Below are 19,128 nucleotides of genomic sequence, written 5' to 3' on the forward strand. Positions count from 1 at the left end.
AATTGCGTAATTACCCTCCTAATTACAACACCGTGCGTGTGTCAAATTATCCCACCGTCTTGGACGAAAGACGAGACGCGCGCTCCCAAGGACGTCGTAATTTCGAGGGTCTGATTTACGTACGCGGGACGATAATTGATCGGGAATTTTCGAAAGAGATGAACGCGAAAGATTAACCCCGTCTCATTGGCGAAAAGTCCGAAAAGTTTCGCGATAATCGGCGATTATTATCATACAACTGACGATATGTAATTTCGAGGAGTGGAGACTGTCCACTTGAAATTATCATTCACGAGATAGAGTCGCGCGATCGGAATAATCAACGCTAATTGCTTAATTGGACGTCGTTGAAGAGACAACTGCTATTTTGCTAGCTATGATTTACCTGTTGATCTTCGTATAGATCCGTGCCATTCAGTCGACGAACACTGATAAATTACTCCTACAGGTTCTTTGTCAATTTTCTTGCAATTAACATTTCCTCCCCCAAGTACGAATAAATTGTTGGAAATTAAGAGATATAAGAAAAATCAAATTAGTGATTCTGTTTAAACATCCCGGGATGAAAAATACTAATCGGGAATGCAGCGTGGCTGCGACAATGACCTTGAGGGAACTCGTTTCGCGATTCGCACCTGCGACTGCCAAGTTCAAGTCACGATTTGTCCCCCGATCGCGTATCGATCTCATTGCCGCTCGAGAATTAATTAACCGCACAGATGTACCGGGTAATTTAAAATGACACACGGCGTCCCGATATCATCGCCATTCATCGTTTTGGGCGCCAAATATCCGAGCTCGCTCGAAAGAGGCAAGTAGCGAAAAGAATCGATGGAAATGATTTCGTGAAAATCGCCGCTGAAATACTTTCCTGCGGATTTGCCAATCGCATGTACGAGCGTACGCGCGGGGACGGCAGCTCCGCACGAGATGGCCGGATTAATTAGGGCTGGGATTGTCGAGCGCTCGCGAGCGATTAATCGCGGAAACCCGAAACAGCGGCGCACCTCGCGTGTACGCCTCTCGTTCGCGGCGTACAAAAGGACGAGAAAAAGAGAGATGCATCGAGATCGCGCCCGGATAAAAGACGCGTACACCTGAGAGCAGCAGGTGCGACGCAAGGTCTCGGTCCTCGGACGGAGTCCTGCTCTTCTCTCGCGTGACAGCGCGTGCGACGCGAAGCGATCGACGCACAGCTAATCGTAGATATGTGTGCCGAAATAATTGATAGGGCGAGTTTCAAAAATCATTGAAAATACCCCTCGCGAAAAACATGAGAAACAATTTCTACAAATTCAATAGGTCTGTGCTGTTATCGTTGCAATTGATGCTATTATCGTTCTATTATTACAGGATTATCATGGGACATGACTGCGTCTAAACACAAAGGTACGTGCGATCTCTTTTGCTTTAAACGGAAGAAAGTTATCACGAAAACTGAAACTCTAGCTTTTTAACGTAACGACATCGCGCAAGTAAAATATGCATTCGTATCTCTTGTGTTCCATCACAATAGATGATCGAATTGTATACGAGCGTCGCAATACGATAACGTCCAGTCCCTATGTATTTGTGGCCACTGCGGGGAAGAGAGGAAGCGACCAAGTCGATCGTCGTGATAACTTAATTTTGCTCTCGCCCATTCAGTCCCGACTGCAACCCCTATCGCGTCCTCTCCTCCGCACTCCCGTTCTTTTTCTCTCTTGCAGTACTTACCCGATGCCTTTGAACGTCATTGAGCGATGGCCCGTCCTTATAGCAGCGACCTTGACGAGAGCCTGCGACCTACGATGTCGATAGTATGCGGGCTGCAATTGTGCACGAATGTTCACCTTCCGTTGAAGCAGCAGTACAACCCTTTGCTGCTCGTTGTTGTTGTTGATGTACTATCGATGAGGAAAGCGACCACGTGTGCGACGAGGTGAGTTGAATTACGATCGTCCATTTACATTGCAAAATAATATAGAATGTTAATTACTTCCGCGTTTAAATTATAATGGTACAATGCATATTAAGACACAAAATTCAAGATAAATCAAATTATCGTGGCACATCTTGAAGCTCCGAGAATGTCTGTTTGTGCAATAAATTAAATCAATTCAGGGTAATATATACAGCAGCCGCGCGTCGCGTATCTCTCAACCGCGGCTTTTCGAACAATTTAACGGCAACAGTTGGAAACCAACGAACTCCTAACCGACTTACATATACGACAGGAAAGGGATATTCGCTAATTAATTCCAAAAATGCGCTACGCATGGGACTCTCGTAGTTCGCGCGATCAGATAAAAGGAATCACGAGGCACGAAGGATTCCTCGCGCTCGGCTTGATCCCAATCACGCAGATGATGACGCGGCTCCACCGACAGCTGCATACTCGCGCCATTAACCGGCACTTCCAGCTTTCGGACACCGCTTCGTTGATCAGTCATTATCGTACAGAATCCTCGTCGTCCTCTTACCGCACTCGACGATCGTTTGCATGTTTCTCGGGAATTGAAAGTAGCAGAAATAAGAGAACGGATACGGACAGATATTGTATCGTTCCAATTTTGTATTGCGTTTTTTATCCACGGAGAGAGTGGAGAATTTAACTTTAAATTTAATTAAAAATATAAACTTCATTGTTACTTTTAATTCAAAGCTGAATTAAAATAGTTAAAAAAACATTAGAAATGAAACTTTTCTTGAGGAAAAATAGCAATTAAGTTGAAACGTTCGTCGGTGGAAGGGAATTCGAGAAGGTGGGAATTCTGTGTATAATATTGGCAATAAACTATGGGCGTGGCATTCGTGAAGGTGAAATTTTTATCTGTTTATTGCTAATATAAATACTATTCTTTTACAAATTGAATTGGCCTAACGACGTCTCGTAACATGCATAAAAAATATCGGCTAGCCGAGTCTAGTGACGGAATAATGCTATCGTTAATGAACAATGTACAAAGACGCCGAGAGAGCGATCGACAGATAGAACCGGAGGGGGCAAATCCAAAATACCTCCCCGTCCCCTTTTTCGTCGTATACGCCGGAGATCTGATCTGTCGATGATCTTCGTCAGAATTCGGCGCCAACGTGCGCGCGACGACACGCCGTGTCGACTATCTAATTGTACACTTAGAGTTAAAAACGAGAGCTACACTTGTACCACATACGTAGAATCGGATCGACTGATTAATAACAAAAAGAATCGACCCCTTTCACTCCCGCAGCGGATAAGTGTCCCGCAAGAATTTCGTTCTTGCGCGTTTCATCGAAGAGCACGATCCAAATTGCTGTAAAACTGAGGAAACGAATCCGAGGAAGGGATTCAAAGGCAAGCATCAAATTAAGTACCTAACTGACGTCGACGAGTTTTTACTAACGTTCGACGATGAGTCCCGCCGTATTTCTTATAAATAAATATAATTGTGCAATATATTCGTAACCGTAACAGTGCCTAGATATTGTCAATCGCTGCCTCTTTTTCGCATATAATTATAATTTAGCAGTGGAATTATAATTGAGACAAAGGGGAGAGAGCGGGATCTAACGCTTATCAGAACTGCACGCTCGAGTCACGCGTACAGAAACATCCCTGGCGAAAGTTAAATTCTCACGAGATACAATATGCGGTATTTTAATCAAGTCTGAAATTTCGAGAAATAAACCGTGAGCTACGAAAATGTGTTTTCACTGCCCTATTAATCTAATTAAGATTACTCTGTTGTAGAAATTTCGGTACCTGGCGGAAAGAAAAAGCACAGAGATATTTCACCGACACCGTGAGGTTGAGCGTCTTTGAGTGAGACATCAGGAACCATTTCAACCCAAGTCACTCACTTTTTCCTTTTTTTTTCCACTCACTTTTTCGCGAAACTACGATGATCCTGCGCGTGGCTGTTGCTGCGTGTAGAATCCGAAAGGTCGCGATTCCGCCAACGAGGACGATGAGGACGACGACGACGATAACAGTGACGTTGAATTTGCAGTTGTCATCGGAACTGAAGATGACGACGACGCGCCGGTCATCGAAATGCCGGGACGCTTCTGCGACGACGACGACGACGAAGACACTTTCTGCTGACCGACACCCGCGACCGTTTGATGGGACCTGATAGGTACTGGAAGCGGACGCTGGATCTTTTTGCCATGATGATGACCGGGAGTGCGATAGCCTTGATGCGCGGGACCAGTCGGCCGTAATCGTGGTCTACCAGGACCTCTACGAATCCCCGCGTTACCACTGCGTCCCGATAAAGGTATCAAAGTGCCCACTGGACCAAGTGGACCCACCGTGCTGGGGCCGTCTCCGTCCGCCGGGTCGGAAGTCGCCGGAGTCCCTAGGACATAAAAAGGTACGCCTCTTCGTTCCAGGAGGTTCTGCTGAAAATTTCGCCGCTGCGCTAACAGTTTCTCGTTCCGATGTAGTTCGATCAAATTACATGTATACGTATCTGCATGCGTGTGCAATTTCTATTAGAGATTCTATTAAACCTAATCAAAATCCAATTCATTAATTTCAAACTATATATCGCCCCTGTTTGTACGAGACGCGCGCTCTGAGATTTATTGGACCACCGAGAACGGACGTTAATTGCAATAATTAGATGACAAGATGGATGTAGATGTAACTACAACGTTTACGATTACGGCAAAGCGGACGCACAGAAGCTATGATAAACGAACTTAACGTTGACTGGTTCGACCAGTTAATCGGTTATTCACCGGTTATCCTGGCCAAAGATGCGAGAGAGGACACTCGCGGACTACGAGGTGTTAACCAGTTTAGCAAAGGAGCGAAACGCCCAAATTATCGCTCGTAAGTTAAATACCATGGGAAAAAATATCAATTACAGGCTTGTACAACGTCTTGCACAATTAACAAATATTCCTGCGAGGAAATAGATTGAGAAGAAAATTCCCACGAGAGGCGAGGAGTAGCATTTCTTAGAAACAGAATGGGTACATCCTACAGTTGAGTTTCTACGATTATTGAACAAGCAGGCCGGAATACGATGCTCAAATACGCGTTATTTGAGCATCGTGAGAGAATGTCATTGTTACGTACTTCGGCGCAGGGCGTTAAAATAATCACGTAACAAACGCTTAGAAAGATCCCATTTCGTGCTTCTCTCGAGTCGAGTTCTCGAGAGGAAACGGCGCGGGCAAGTCTTTTCTGGTCTTTTCAGCGGGACGCGACGCATACGAAAATCAGTACTCATCTCGAACGTGGATATCTCGTATTTTGGCCCTTTTCGTCTCTATCCCGCCGCCTCGTCGGCATTCCGCGGCACGTACCCAATCGCTCGAGGAGCGGTTCCTCTTCAGCCACTACGGGGTCTAAGAGGACACTTAGCGAAATGGACGAGGGGTGGAAAACGCGAAAATGCGCGTCTGTCTCCACGGGACGCCAACTCTCGCACTCCGCTAGCGATGCGATAATGTGCTCTGAAAATTCTACGCGTGAATCGCATTGACAGGGAAGAGGGAGAAATTCAAAGACGCCTCACGAGAATCTAAGATGACGATCTTCAAATGTCGCGTATAAATAAGTCGTGATACTCCGACATTTCGACTGTCAAATAACACGTGTGCAACATCGCGTATTTTCTACAACATTACAAAACGAAAGTTCTTGTATTATTCTTTACAATGATTAAGCTACAAAATAATGCGTGTTCTTTTAATTTATTAAACCTGATGACTGGCAAATTGCAAAGTTGCGTGGACAGCCACGATGAAAATTGAAATCCGGCTGATGCCCTTGTATTAAACAGATTCATAAAATTAACCATTACATGCCCCCACGTAATGAAACTCGCTATCTAACGTCCAGGTAATTCAACGGAAAGTTCTATAAATTAATTTACAACTTGTATTCTGGCCAAATTAAATTGTAAATATAACTATATTATAACTTTATATTTAACGTGCAAATGCACGAGACAGAGCTCGTTGGGCGCAAAGGTAAAACTTTCGAGATAGAGAGAATGGGAGTATCCACGGAATGTTGAAACATTGGAATATCCAGCTTGCTCTAGCTCTCCCTCGTCCTGCTCTGCCGCATTAGCCTACCATTATCTCACCCGTGCGAGAAAACCATTTTCACAGACATATATTTTATCTCGTACTCGGTCACGTCTGAGTCACGTTTAGAAGGCTCAGGGGAGAAGCTCGAGATCAAGAATCGGGATAATCGTATCGCCTAATGAATTTATATGAAATTTTACAAAACCACTTCCCGCCCATTAATTTGAGTTAAGTAAAACTATTAATTATGTGCACCCCGAACACCGAACCGATATTTTACGATATCTAGGACACAACGTTAAAACTATGTAAATTAACCCTCTGAAAGTATACATTTTTCCTTACAGCCGATTTTAATTATAATTTACTATAAATTTAATATTTTACTATAAAGAAACCCTCTAATTCATTTTCTCTTCGCGTGTTTAGTTTTAATATTTAAAGCGAAGATTTACCGACTTTATAAATCCTGACGCAAATGCCAATATATATTTAAAGTAAACATAATAGATTTCGATAAAAAAAAGTTCAAGCTGCGTGTCTCGCGTATCAATGTTGATAATTGCAGCTGCAGGATAATTGTAGGCAGAAAAGGGAAAAATTTAATCATCCGAAAATACTACGTGGCGGTATGAAAATATGATATTCGAGAAGATGCGGAGTCGACGGGCGAGATGACACAGTAAGGTACGGTAAGGCACGGCACGAATCGACAACATTCAACCCCTTACAGAGTCCGTGTAATTCTCCCTACCCTATGAGCTTTGTCCCTTTTTTACTTGACTTGGCGAAACGACAAGGGAAATTAGATGTCGGGTTATGTAACTGAAATGTATCACAGTTGCGTTTGAAAATCGCAATAGATGTTGGTAAATTGAACGACAATCAATTAAAAAAACTGGAGATTCGGAAAAAAATATCACATAATTCGTATGCTTCAGTGCACACGTAAATAAATTAGTATAAATATAGGTCTATCGTATTAAAGGGTGCTCGGAAGAACATTGAATTAATCTGACTTGAATCTTTCGCGTTTATGCAAAATATAGATTTTAACTCGAACGCAATTATCTTTAGAGTTTAGATCCCTCGATAATACATAACTCGCGAAAGCGATTACGTTGATATCAATTCGATCATATTTTACTTTCCCGGTCCCGAACTTACCCCCATTAATCACAGTCGTCGGTTCATCGGTGAATAAAATAAGCGGGATGCAAGTTATAATCAGCGGGAATAATGCTGGACGCATGCCGGTGAGAGCTCGGAGCATTGACAGCTGGATCAAGCGCGCGCTGCATCTTGATAAGGAGATAACTAATGGAGAAAAGGACGAAGTGGGAACCGAAAAGACGCGTAAAAAAAGGCGGTGACGAAGAGGAGGACGAAGAGAATGACGATGACGAAGACGGAAAAGGAGAAAAAGAAAGACGGGGGAGAAAGAAGAAGAGAGAAAGAGAGAGCGCGCGCGCGAGAGTTCCAAAAACCTAAGAAGAGCATCGATCGCAGCTGTCGCCTTCGCTCCGCACCTGCTATTGTCCGCCTCGTCTTCCAGTCGACGACAAGTGAGAGAGACCGACCCCTTTCCTTTCGTACGTACACGTAGCACGAGACGGAATGTGTTAACACTCGCTCACGCGCACGCACGCACGCACGCATTCACATGGTGTCCACGGTCCACGTGGCGTTGCGTGAGGTCGTCTTATCGGACATACGCACCGTATCTCACCCTCTTTCTCTTTCTGTCTCTCTCTCTCTCTCTAATTAGCGCGAGAACGTTGAGCACGTAACGACGTTTGTTCAACGTCCCTATCACGATGTTGCTTCATACGAGAGAATTAATCGTTTCGTTAAAGGTAGAATGTTTGAGAAATATCCTATGGCTTGTGAGGCAATGACAATTTTTGGTAACGAAGCTTTTGTGCGTCGGAAGACAAAAATATAACGCGTATAAAAACAGTATTATGTAGAGGAAAGTCCTCTATTATGAGATAGGATTCTAATGTGAGAGGTTCTAGTAGATTTTCAATGTCCAAATTCAATTTGGCATTGAAAACCTTTTTTCGCTTCAAGGGCAATATATTCATGGCGGGACCAACAGATGACGCCTATCAATTTAGCAGAAACTCCGCTATCTCATATTAGGAGCCAGTCTCATAATAGGGGACTGTCCTCTAATATTAATTATCGTTTCTGTCTGATGTTAAAACAGAAACATTGTAACCATGACATAAGGAAGTTTGCTCGTATGAGTCAACTGTTGAAAAACGTTACGTATTTCCGATGACTGTCAGATTTCTAGAACGCCCTTGTCTCACAATGCACTTGCGTCGCGCAACAAATGTTTCAGCTAAGCTTTCCCCATAGGACTAAGCCCCGAATTCGTCGTTTACAAAACGAGTCACAGAATGAGTCACGAGAAAAAGGGGGAGGATAGGAGGCGGATGTCTCTAAGGGTGCCCCGTGGAGGAGCGCCAACTGTTACCCCCTTGATACTCGTGGGTGCACATGTGCTCGCGAGGGAATTTCACCATCGGTCGACGATGGGGTCGCGATGGACCCATGGGCGGTTTTTCTCGCGAACCACAAAGTCCCCTGAGAACCCGGACAAGTGTCCGGGCGAAAGATAGCATCGTGGGTGTAAAAGAGGACCGGGGGCGAGGAGACCTCCGCACGAAAAAGTCAGCCGGGATTAATGGTATCGATTGACGGGGTCGCGTTTGCAAAAGAAGTCATCTTTCTCGCGAGCTTTTTCATTTCGCGGCGTCCTTTTGCTTTTATCTGCCATCTTGTTAACATTGTTACGATATTAATTATAAACGTTTCCCTTTTGGTTCATTACGAATATTTCCGCCCGGTATATAAAACCCTCGACAAAACTATAACAAGGGCGATTGAGAGAACTGCATAGACATTTATACAAATTACACTGTCGCATTTGCGTGGATAATTAAAGCACAAACATTTAAAAACATTGAGATCATTGTTATCTCTGGTAAATTTTTGGCGAATGCCAAGTTTTGTTTGCTTACGCGATATTTATCTATCTCTAAATTTTTATTGCTAAATATACTTTCATTATATTTATCAATAAAAATATACTTATTGCATATTTATCACTAAATTACTCAAAAAGTACTTACAGTGCCGCAACACCTCGTTCGAGCATCCACCTCCGTCGACCGACGGCATCGCTGTCGACGACGACTCGCTGGCCATGTTTGAAACCTTTGACGACGGATGCACCAAAAGCAGCCCTCTTCCTTTACCGCCAATTGGCCCACCTCTACGGGAACCTCGCGGTCGGCCGCGTTTGCTTGCGCCGCGTACAGATTGTCGCATTCGCGCGTTTGCACCCACGCCGAAGGTGAAATGATGTCCAAGGCGGGCGATCTTAGGTGGAGGTTCTCCGAACTGGTGAATACTGCCCCGAGACTGTCCATGAGAATCGCTACCGGAAACCACCACCGGACCATCCACATCGACCACGAGTCCCTCGTTACTCGTTTCATCCTGTAAGAAGTCCAAGTATCAAGGTATCAGTATCAAGGATCATATAACATTATTACAGACAGTGAAACGAAGCAAGAGAACGCTTTCAAAATACATATAACATTATCGTCAAAAGATATATCTCTTCAGATTTTGCTTTCAAAACGTTTCATCAAAACATTTGAAACTATCAAATAATATAATTATTAATATATATATATATATATAAAATATAAAATACACGAGGATAATATGTTAAGAATAGAAAGTCTTTAATGTATTATAATTTTGTTTGAAACGTACTTCTGACTTGGCCGGGCTAGTCGGTGTGCTATAATTATCTATATTTTCTAACTGTTGTTGATGGTGATTGTTCTGGTGCTGTGACTGAATCGGATTGGTGGCTGGTTTAGGCTCATTAACGTAAACGGTATCGTTGTTTTTGTCTCCATTAGCATCCGCCTGACACGATTTCTTCGTATCGTTCTGAAAAATAAAGATTATAACGAACAATACAATTGAGACGAATGGAAAATGTCCGAATTAGTTCTAATTTTTATTAATTAACACATTTCAATGCGACCGCATTGCGGGTTAAATATTCTCAAATAATTGATCAAGCAATTATTTACACGTGCAATTAATTATTAAATAAAATAATGAAAGGTATCAGTGAATTCGGCTATCAACCGATAATACTATATAAGTATTAAGGAAATGAGAAGGTATAGGAGGAAAAAAGTGGTGGTTAGAGAAAATGACGAAGAAAAGGACTTAAAAAGAATCTTTGCGACGCGACCGATAGCGGTGTATAAGGGCGCCGGGCTCACCTTGACCGGAAGCGCGGTTAACTTCCTCTTCCGGTCCCTCTCCTTGTGCTGTAGGTTCGACTCGAGGCGAGCCTCCTCCGCTCGCTGCTGCTTTCTCTCCTCGCTTCGTTGGCTGTCTGAAATATACGAACGTACGGGCTTGTACTATAGGCGGAGGACGCGGCGGCGTTCGTTACTCCGTTTCTTATTATTATTCCTTATTAGGCCATTAGCATAAGCTAACGAGCATAATGTAATCGCGGCCACCTCAACCGCCCTCGTCTCGCTCCTCGGCTCATTTTCGACGCGTTTGTGTATACACGCGCGTCCTGCCGTGCGGACACGATAGAACGGTCAATAGTGACGACGAATAAAAAGTCTATCTAACGACTTTTCTATTAATTCTATTTTTTAAGGATTTTAATTGATCAGAAATTTTAACTTCTTAAATAAATTTCCTAAAGAGAAAACCAGCGCCATGCGTGTTCTTCGATTAATTTCGCGTGGATTTTACACGATTCTTTTTCGTAACAAGTTTTTGATAAAATTACAGTTATCAAATAAAAGTAATATAAAGTAACAGTGTTGTTGAGATACTTACATTTCGCTTCGATTTCTTCATCGTCCAATAGTAATGAAACGACTTCTTTGGGTTTCAAAGTGTCGGGCTTGAAATTTCCACCGCTTATGACCATACGTTGAATCTGCAATGAAAACGTTCCCTCTGCATATGTTCCACACTTAATTTTAGCATCTATAAACACAGTGATTTATAAAATGAACCTCGCTCTTTTCGCGCGCTCTCTGCAAAATTCGTTCTTCGATAGTTCCTTTACATATTAATCGGTAGACCGTGACTTGCTTGGTCTGCCCCAGTCTGTGGGCGCGATCCATAGCTTGTTGGTCTACAGTAGGGTTCCAATCACTATCATAAAATATCACCTGTAAATAGACACCGTTAATTGCAATTGCAGCATTAAAAAATACCGTAATACGTAACTATTGCTGCGCGAAATTATTGCGATACTTTTTCCACGCAAAATAAATTTATGCACTTCTTTCTTATAATATGTATACTACCAAATTAATGTTGTAATACAAAATTAAACTATAATATAATCAATCTATAGAAATGTAAATTATTAATAATAAAAAAAATCTCTTGGGTCAATTTATAATCGTACAGTAATATTATACACGCTTTAATTTCAGATGTTTATCTTTCAGATCAATTTATAGACAGTTTATAGTATGCAATCGTGCAGTCACAATTCCCATTCGTTGCAATACTATTGTAGAATGTATATTGAATCAAGCATGTAATGTCGCGAAAGGAATAACAGATTTGTTAAATCGATGATAGAAGATTGGACGGTATTGACAATCTCGCGATATCTTTGCGCACGGAAGGAGTAAACGGTATTCGGCAATGTAGATATTTTTTATGTGCCTCTTCCCTTTATTGCAATATATAAAAAATAGATTTACAGCATGCACAAAATTGGTAGTAAGAGCAATATTAATCGCATAGATTAATTCTGACAGAGATCTCTATCTCATAGACTTGTATGTGCGTGTATAATCAGAGAGAGTAAAAAGCGAAAGTTGAGATGACGAATAAGTAAATGCACATAAAACAAGGATTACTAACCGTGTCTGCTGCGGTGAGGTTGATTCCCAGGCCGCCAGCTCTAGTACTGAGCAGAAAGACGAATATGTCCGCTCTAAAACACGAAATAATCCCACAGAGTCAACTAAACCGAGGAGTGAAGACATCGGTCATTTTGTATGTAAATTAATCTGAGATTTCGATGTCTTTGAAGGATTTCTAGGATAAAATCCTCCTCAATATGAGTACATGATCACGAGATTTCAACGGTTTAAATGGTATTCTTTGCTTCCCCTCTCCCTCTTTTATCTATTTTCAAGTGTATAAAATAAAAATATGAAAGAGATGTACATAAATGAGCACTGAATAAGAAATTAACACAAACTGCACGAAAGAAAAGTCCAACATTTTGTCTATCGCTCAATAGCGATATAAAAGGATCATTATTCCAAGATTAAAATTATCTTGTAGAAATATAGGGAATAGAAATTCTAGTAACTACTCCACGCTGCTGAATAATAACCCAATAGAGCTTCTGTTTTATGGCTGTCGCGCGTTTGAAAACCTGCAGCTGTCTACAAGATGGGAACGATTCGGCAATTAATTCGCGTGTTAGTTATGCGCGGCTGAACCATACAGGACATGCGATCTCAGAATCACGCTTTAAGTATGTAACCGTATACTGTTAACACAGGAAGATATTCTAATCAGCGCAATTTATAAGTAACATATTTTTTTAAGAAACAACTGACACTGATTCCCCAGTGATAAAAATTTTACACAAACTGCGATTATATTACTGGAAAAGTTTTAAGTTCTCCATAAAATTCTTACGTAAAATAAAACAAAGCAATTACCTTTTTTGAAAATCTGCCACCATGTCACGACGATCTGAGATTTTTGACGAACCATCTAATCTCATAAATGTATGTTTCCTATGATACATATATTCCTGCGAGAAATAAATTTGTTACAATAAAATGATTATCTGTCTCCGAATCAGCAAACAGGTGAAACATACCTCTAGCAAGTCGATCATTTTTGTCATTTGCGAATAGATCAGCACTCTATGACCTTGTTCTTTCAGACGCCGTAAAAGACTGTCCAGCACAGAAAGTTTGCCAGCGTCTGTCACTAACGTTTGCTTATCTAAAATAATTTAATTTATATTTCCATATTAACATTAAGTAATTGCTAGAATTATATTACTAAAGTACACTCGATTATAAGATAATCTTGAATGTACCTGGTACAATGATATGCGACCATCCATTAATAGGGGCACACGCGGATAATCCACCCTGTGGCTGATAGCAAAATGCTGACATTGTTTGGCCGGCATGAATGCCCGACTTTTCTTCAGAAAGTGCTCGTTCGCAACCGAGCCAAAGTAATCTTTGGCCAAATAGACCACCACATTCTTCGTGCCTTTTCCAAGCACATGCTGCAGAACTATTACTGACATATAACTTTCGCGGATTAGCTTGAACCTGCAATTATTAAGTGCAAATTGATTATATTGTTCCTGGTTTCTGGATTGCATCAGAGAAAATTATATTAACCTTGGGATTATTATCGCAAACAAAGGCAGGAATCGTTGTTTGTTGGCAGTATCGCATTATAGGCTGCCGCGGATGATGAGGATGTTCAGGAAGCAGGGCTAATTTTGAATCTTCCGTTTGTTCAATTTTACCAGTCGGTAATATCCTTTGTAACTAAATATTAAGACACACTGCATCACATATTCTGCCAACTTTTGATATGCATGTATATTATATAATGTAAGATGTGCTTACTTTTAATAGCTGATTAGCTTTTTTACTACTACGTAGTATTCTGTGGGCAACAGTTTCCGGCATCGAATGTATCGTATGACTGGTATGTGTGTAGAAAGACTCGCCCTCGATTATCTTGCTGGTGAAAAATAGATCTTGCAACGTTGTTGATAAAACGTCAAATTTTTTAGGCAAATAAAACATCTGGTTTGTAGGTGTCCTCGATTTGCTATCGGTGTGCCAATTTTCCCAGTATTGTACCATTCTTAATCTTCTTTCCATGAGCGTTATTAAACATAATCTATAAATATAAATATAAAAGATTTAAATTAAAGTAAGGCAACGAATCAATTATTCTCTTATTCGATATTTACATACCTGAATAGGGTACCAGCGGTAAACATTTTGTTTATTTCCATCGGTGAGAGATTGATAAATCTACTAAATGAAAATGTATTTTCGTGCAAATCTTCGTTGCAATGAAGAGTGCGGTGAATATATTCTGCGGCAAATATAAACAACCTATTGTACAACAAATGATCTTTGGATGGTAATGTTAGATGTAAAAGTCCTTCATTGTACAGCAAAGCAGGCATATTATAACATTCCGTATTTATGAAAAACGGTGATCTAGCGTCCCTACGTTCGAACAGTTCTGGATGATTGCAGACCTGCAATTAACATGTTACATTCGTCTTTAAAAACTAAATGTGGATTTAAGACGCACTGTTTTCAGATATACATTGAGCATAAATAGAAATTTTTAGAAAAATACATATAACAGTACCTTTCGGAACTGCATGACTAGATTCATTAGATTGGAAGTAAAGTTTTTATCGTTAGACGCAGTGTCTCCTCCACCCACTGTATAATGCAGCAAATCCTCTATCCGAATTTTTTTCTTCAACGCTACAAAGAAGAGAAATGTAGCAAAAGCTATAAACATTTAATCCATGAAAATAAAATCAAGTTACCTGAGTAGAGTAGTTTTTGTCGAGTCGTGAGTGGACAATACACCATCACTTCAATCTTATCAGATAATTCATTTTCCACGTCTTTCTTTATTCTTCGTAACATGAAAGGCTTCAAGATCATGTGAAGTCTCGATAAGTGTTCTACAGTATAAAATATGTACATTTTATCATTTATAATATATGTAATCGTATTTCCCATTTAATACGATAATTTATATAAAGTGATTTACTTTCATCTATTCCAGTTTTATTCTCCGCGTGGCTTTCGATATCTTTGGAGAACCACTCGTTAAATTCATCGTGCGAATCAAACAATGTAGGCATAATGAAATGTAATAATGCCCATAATTCTGCCATACTATTTTGTATAGGAGTACCACTGAGCAATAATCTATTACGACAACTAAATCCCAATAACAATTTCCATCTCATACTGTTAAAATAATTAATATATATTAGTTAAAGAGAATTATCATCCAATTGTCACAGCCAATAACAAAAAAGTAAAACATGAACATAGAATAACATACCTGCTTGTGCTTTTTATAGCTTGTGCTTCATCCAAGATCATATATTGCCATTTTATTCTATTAAAATATTTATAATCCGTGATTACTAACTGATAACTTGTTATTACAACATGGAAAGAAGCTTCTTTTGTGTGCAAATCTTTAGTATCCCAAAATTGTCTGAGTATCTTGCGTTCTTGAGGATTACCCCAATATGGAACTACTTTGAATACTGGTACAAATCTCGCCATTTCCTGCTGCCAGTTATGCAATGTTGAAGCTGGCGATATAATTAAGAATGGTCCCCAAACAGCTAAAATTAATTGCCAATTATACATTCATTGTCAAGTTACTTTTGCAACAGCTTCAACGATGCATATAAAATGTTAGAATTGTAATAATCAAGCTTAAATGCTACAGACTTACAATATCTTTCGGCCACATGACATAAAAATGCTATGGATTGTACAGTTTTTCCCAGGCCCATCTCATCAGCTAGTATTCCGCTAATACCCTGAAAACAATTCACAAAGTTAGATCATATTAATAAAACAAAGATATTTGGTAATTTTAACAACGTAGTGTATACGTAGTTACAAACCTGATCATACAAATTTGCCAACCAATTCATTCCTTTTAATTGATAACCTTTCAGATTTCCCTTGAAAATTGAAGGTTGCGGATGCTCCAGGTTCTCAGGTGTATCGCTGAGACGTAACTCTTGAGATGCGGCAGCTGTATCAAATTGCTTGGTTCTGGCCTTTTCATTGTTAAATGCTTCAGTCGCGTTTCTTTTTGCCTTATGTTTCATGGTGTCACTACACATTTAATAAATATAAGCTTTCGCAGTTAAATATGAAATAGGCTTTAATAATCATATACAACATTAAAGTAATCAGTTTTAGGACACACGTGGGTAAAACTAAAAATTTAATTCAAGTACCTATCATAATCGTCGATACCAATAAGTCTGGGATTCTTTTCTTCGTCCAATTGATTTAAGATTCTCGATTGTTCCTCTGCTGATGCCTTATCTATTTTTCGCGACATGAAATGGGCATACAATTCTGTTTGAGTAATAAGGAAATTTAATTTCCTCTGCTGACGTTTTGCCTGAAAGAAGAGCAACGTCAAAATTGGGAAAAATAAAAAGTGAAAACATATCTTTTCATATAATCTAATATCTTCTTACTTCGATAAGTTCTACGTCCATTTTACGTTGCTCTTCAGCTTCTTTTTCTAATCTTCTCCTGGTTTCCCGTTCGACTCGATCATAACGCTTCCAATAAGACTGCATCTCTCTTGTCAAGCGTTTCGCCCGCCAGATAGTTTCTTTCATGTTTTTCTGCGACTGAATCGTAAGATAAAAATAAATAATACATACAATCTATAAATATAAGAAGTCGAGCACACAGTTCAAGCATTAACTTGTACTCACTTGCATTGCTTTCTGTCTCCAGTATTTCATACAATGCTGCGCTACTTTCTTACAACTTATTAGCATTTCTTTATGGTTATTGGTTTTGGCCCTTTGTACTTTTCCTAGTTCTTTTTTCGACATCATCACCCATATTTTTCTTCGTCTCATCGTCATTACCTCAACACTCTTGGTATTATGCTTTTTTCTACCTCTACCTCGAGGCTGATGACGCATTATGGCTTCCAATTCAGATTCGTCTAACTCTTCCCCCTTGGGAATTGATTTATCCCATTCTCCCTCCGGATATTCTCCTTTCTAAAATTATAACATTTTCACTGAAGGAAACGTAGAACGTAAACGTTAATGTACATGTAACATATAAAATTTACATACACGATACTCCTGAGATGCAGAGTGACGATTAATCTTTTCCTTCTTAATCTTCATGATTTTTTTATCTGGTTTCTTCTCTTTCTTCTTCTTATTACCCACAATCAGCTTTTGATGTTCTAAGAATCTATCGTAATTCGATAATAAGCCTGCGCTGTAATATTGATATTGAATATTCTGAAAATAACAATACGTTACAACATCTCGAATCGTTAAACATTTGCTAAACGTGGTTAATTGTCATGTGCTCACTTCTGGTTTCTGGTAAAAGCGACCTTGATATTTTTTCCGTAATATATGAATCTTCAGCATATCTTGAAAATCTTCTTCCGTGATTTGGCTATCCGTGTCAGAACCCGATGCGGAACTGTCGGAGGAATCGCTTAGAAGGATATCTTGCAACCACCGTCTTTCGTCTCCTACATCGGACATGTTGTATAGCCTTAACTTGTTGATTTTCGCTTCTGAAAGAGTAACAGAGAAAAGTCACAAGGAAGCGTGGATTCAACTATTTAAATGAGATGAAACCTGACAATTTATACCAACCTTCTTTGCGAGTGGGTACATTATCGAGATAAGCATCCGAGTTGTCGGAAGACTCCGACGAGACAGACTTGTCATCCTCACTGGAAAGCGGAACGTTTGTATTGTTACATGTATCACGGATGTGTCCTGGGTTAGCGTAGTAAGAACATATTTTACAAATGATAATTGTATCAGTACCTAGCTTGTTCTTGAAAAAGATTGTCGACCTGCTTTAAGAAAGGCTGCACATTCAGACTGCGCTCCAGTCTTTGAAAATGCAAGGGCTCAGCCATCTCAGCTTCGAGCTTCATCGTGTTTGCTCTATCAGACATTACCCGTCTATGAGAAGCCTGACAATCTGCAACGATGCACAAGCACGGAATAAAATAACAAGATAACAATTTAAAGACTGCGACAAATCTATTTAAGCAAAACTACCGACACTGAATCTATACGCGTCTTGGGCAACACGCGAAGGTAAGCTTTTCGGCGGTGCTCGCGGGTGAAAAGTACTCGGCTGATTCACTAAGGCACTGAATCTATGCGGTAACGATTAAAACAAGTTTCAGCTACGTATAAGGCGAGTTTTCTCCCTGGAACTGTACAAACCCAGTGAGAAGCATCGCAGGCTACGGCGAAAGTGAGGGAAGGTACGCGTCACACGTGCACCGGGACGGAAAAGGGAAAACGTGGAAAAGTTGCAGACGGCGAGTCGCGGGGAAGGCCAGCCCCAGCTGGGTCGCCGCCTGTGCACCGGGGGAACTGTCGGGTTTCGAGCAACGGACGGCGCATACTACGGGCGTGGAACTGGCATGCGGGATCGCGCGCGGCTAATTTCATTATATAAGGCGAGTGACACGTCGTATCGGAAGCTGGTGCGGTTATAATTCGGCCAAATACTCGGCCAACGGTTTTGCTATCACCTTTTGTTTTGGTTATACGCGGCCCCCGCTTATTTCGCACGCGCAACAGAGCCTACCACCGGGGTGCGATTCCCTCTGTTCACAGCGAAATCAGATACATCGGTCGTAGGGGAATACATGGTAGAAGGAAGCCTAGAGAACGCAGACATTTGGCGTGCCATTAAAGCGGGGCAGGGATAGGGCATCGTGCTCGCCACCATTTTTGTTTTCAGTAGGTGGCGCTGGCCGCGCCCGTGCCCGTGCGCGCGGTCCACCCGGCGGATCTCGTTTCTGCGTTATCTCCTCTCCCAAGGCGTCCACCTGCGTGCACGTACAATTGTCCGAATTACGGCCCAGATCTCCATCCGTTTTCTAGTATATGCCGCAACGAGCCGCGAACGCGCGACTTTGCAAAATTTCTGTCGCGGAAAACGGGGGGGGGGTCGTCTCTCGTCGACGAGAGCCTCGATTCTCGACGGATCATTAATTCCATGCGGGTTCTCGTTGCTCAAACAAAGACGGAGACTTGTCTCTCGACCAACAAACAATTGGATCGCGCTCGATGCGGGCGCGCGCGACGTAAACGAGCGTACGTGCCGAGTTGGCGAAAGTTAATCGCGTCGATCTGCGCGTAAATCTCGTACGAAGATTATCAAATTCGCGCAAGAATATATGATCCGGCAAAATCTTGCCCGCCGAGACGGCGGTCTC

General features: G+C 41.1%; 1 protein-coding gene across 4 annotated transcripts in view; it reads right to left on the reverse strand.

Moving 5' to 3' along the window:
• Positions 1-2,790: 2,790 nt before the first annotated feature.
• Positions 2,791-19,128, reverse strand: part of LOC105563732 (putative DNA helicase Ino80) — a 17,663-nt gene continuing 1,325 nt past the window's right edge. The window contains exons 1-27 of one of the 4 annotated variants that reach the window (XM_012015592.1): positions 18,439-18,746; positions 17,714-17,873; positions 17,537-17,616; positions 17,243-17,454; positions 16,994-17,167; positions 16,619-16,915; positions 16,373-16,531; positions 16,124-16,293; positions 15,782-15,998; positions 15,607-15,694; positions 15,202-15,493; positions 14,902-15,104; positions 14,672-14,812; positions 14,485-14,606; positions 14,076-14,368; positions 13,719-13,998; positions 13,485-13,637; positions 13,169-13,412; positions 12,944-13,071; positions 12,780-12,874; positions 11,965-12,037; positions 11,097-11,255; positions 10,915-11,017; positions 10,335-10,450; positions 9,808-9,990; positions 9,156-9,525; positions 2,791-4,322 (exon numbers count right to left, since the gene is read on the reverse strand). In XM_012015592.1, the coding sequence (XP_011870982.1) occupies positions 3,859-4,322; positions 9,156-9,525; positions 9,808-9,990; positions 10,335-10,450; positions 10,915-11,017; positions 11,097-11,255; positions 11,965-12,037; positions 12,780-12,874; positions 12,944-13,071; positions 13,169-13,412; positions 13,485-13,637; positions 13,719-13,998; positions 14,076-14,368; positions 14,485-14,606; positions 14,672-14,812; positions 14,902-15,104; positions 15,202-15,493; positions 15,607-15,694; positions 15,782-15,998; positions 16,124-16,293; positions 16,373-16,531; positions 16,619-16,915; positions 16,994-17,167; positions 17,243-17,454; positions 17,537-17,616; positions 17,714-17,847 (4,950 nt within the window). In that variant the 5' untranslated portion in view covers positions 17,848-17,873; positions 18,439-18,746 and the 3' untranslated portion in view covers positions 2,791-3,858. The other 3 variants (XM_012015594.1, XM_012015593.1, XM_012015595.1) reach the window with 3 other exon arrangements.

Source organism: Vollenhovia emeryi, unplaced genomic scaffold, assembly GCF_000949405.1.
Source record: "Vollenhovia emeryi isolate VEMERY1.0 unplaced genomic scaffold, V.emery_V1.0 DF939172.1, whole genome shotgun sequence".
In the NCBI taxonomy this organism is placed as follows: Eukaryota; Metazoa; Arthropoda; class Insecta; order Hymenoptera; family Formicidae; genus Vollenhovia; species Vollenhovia emeryi.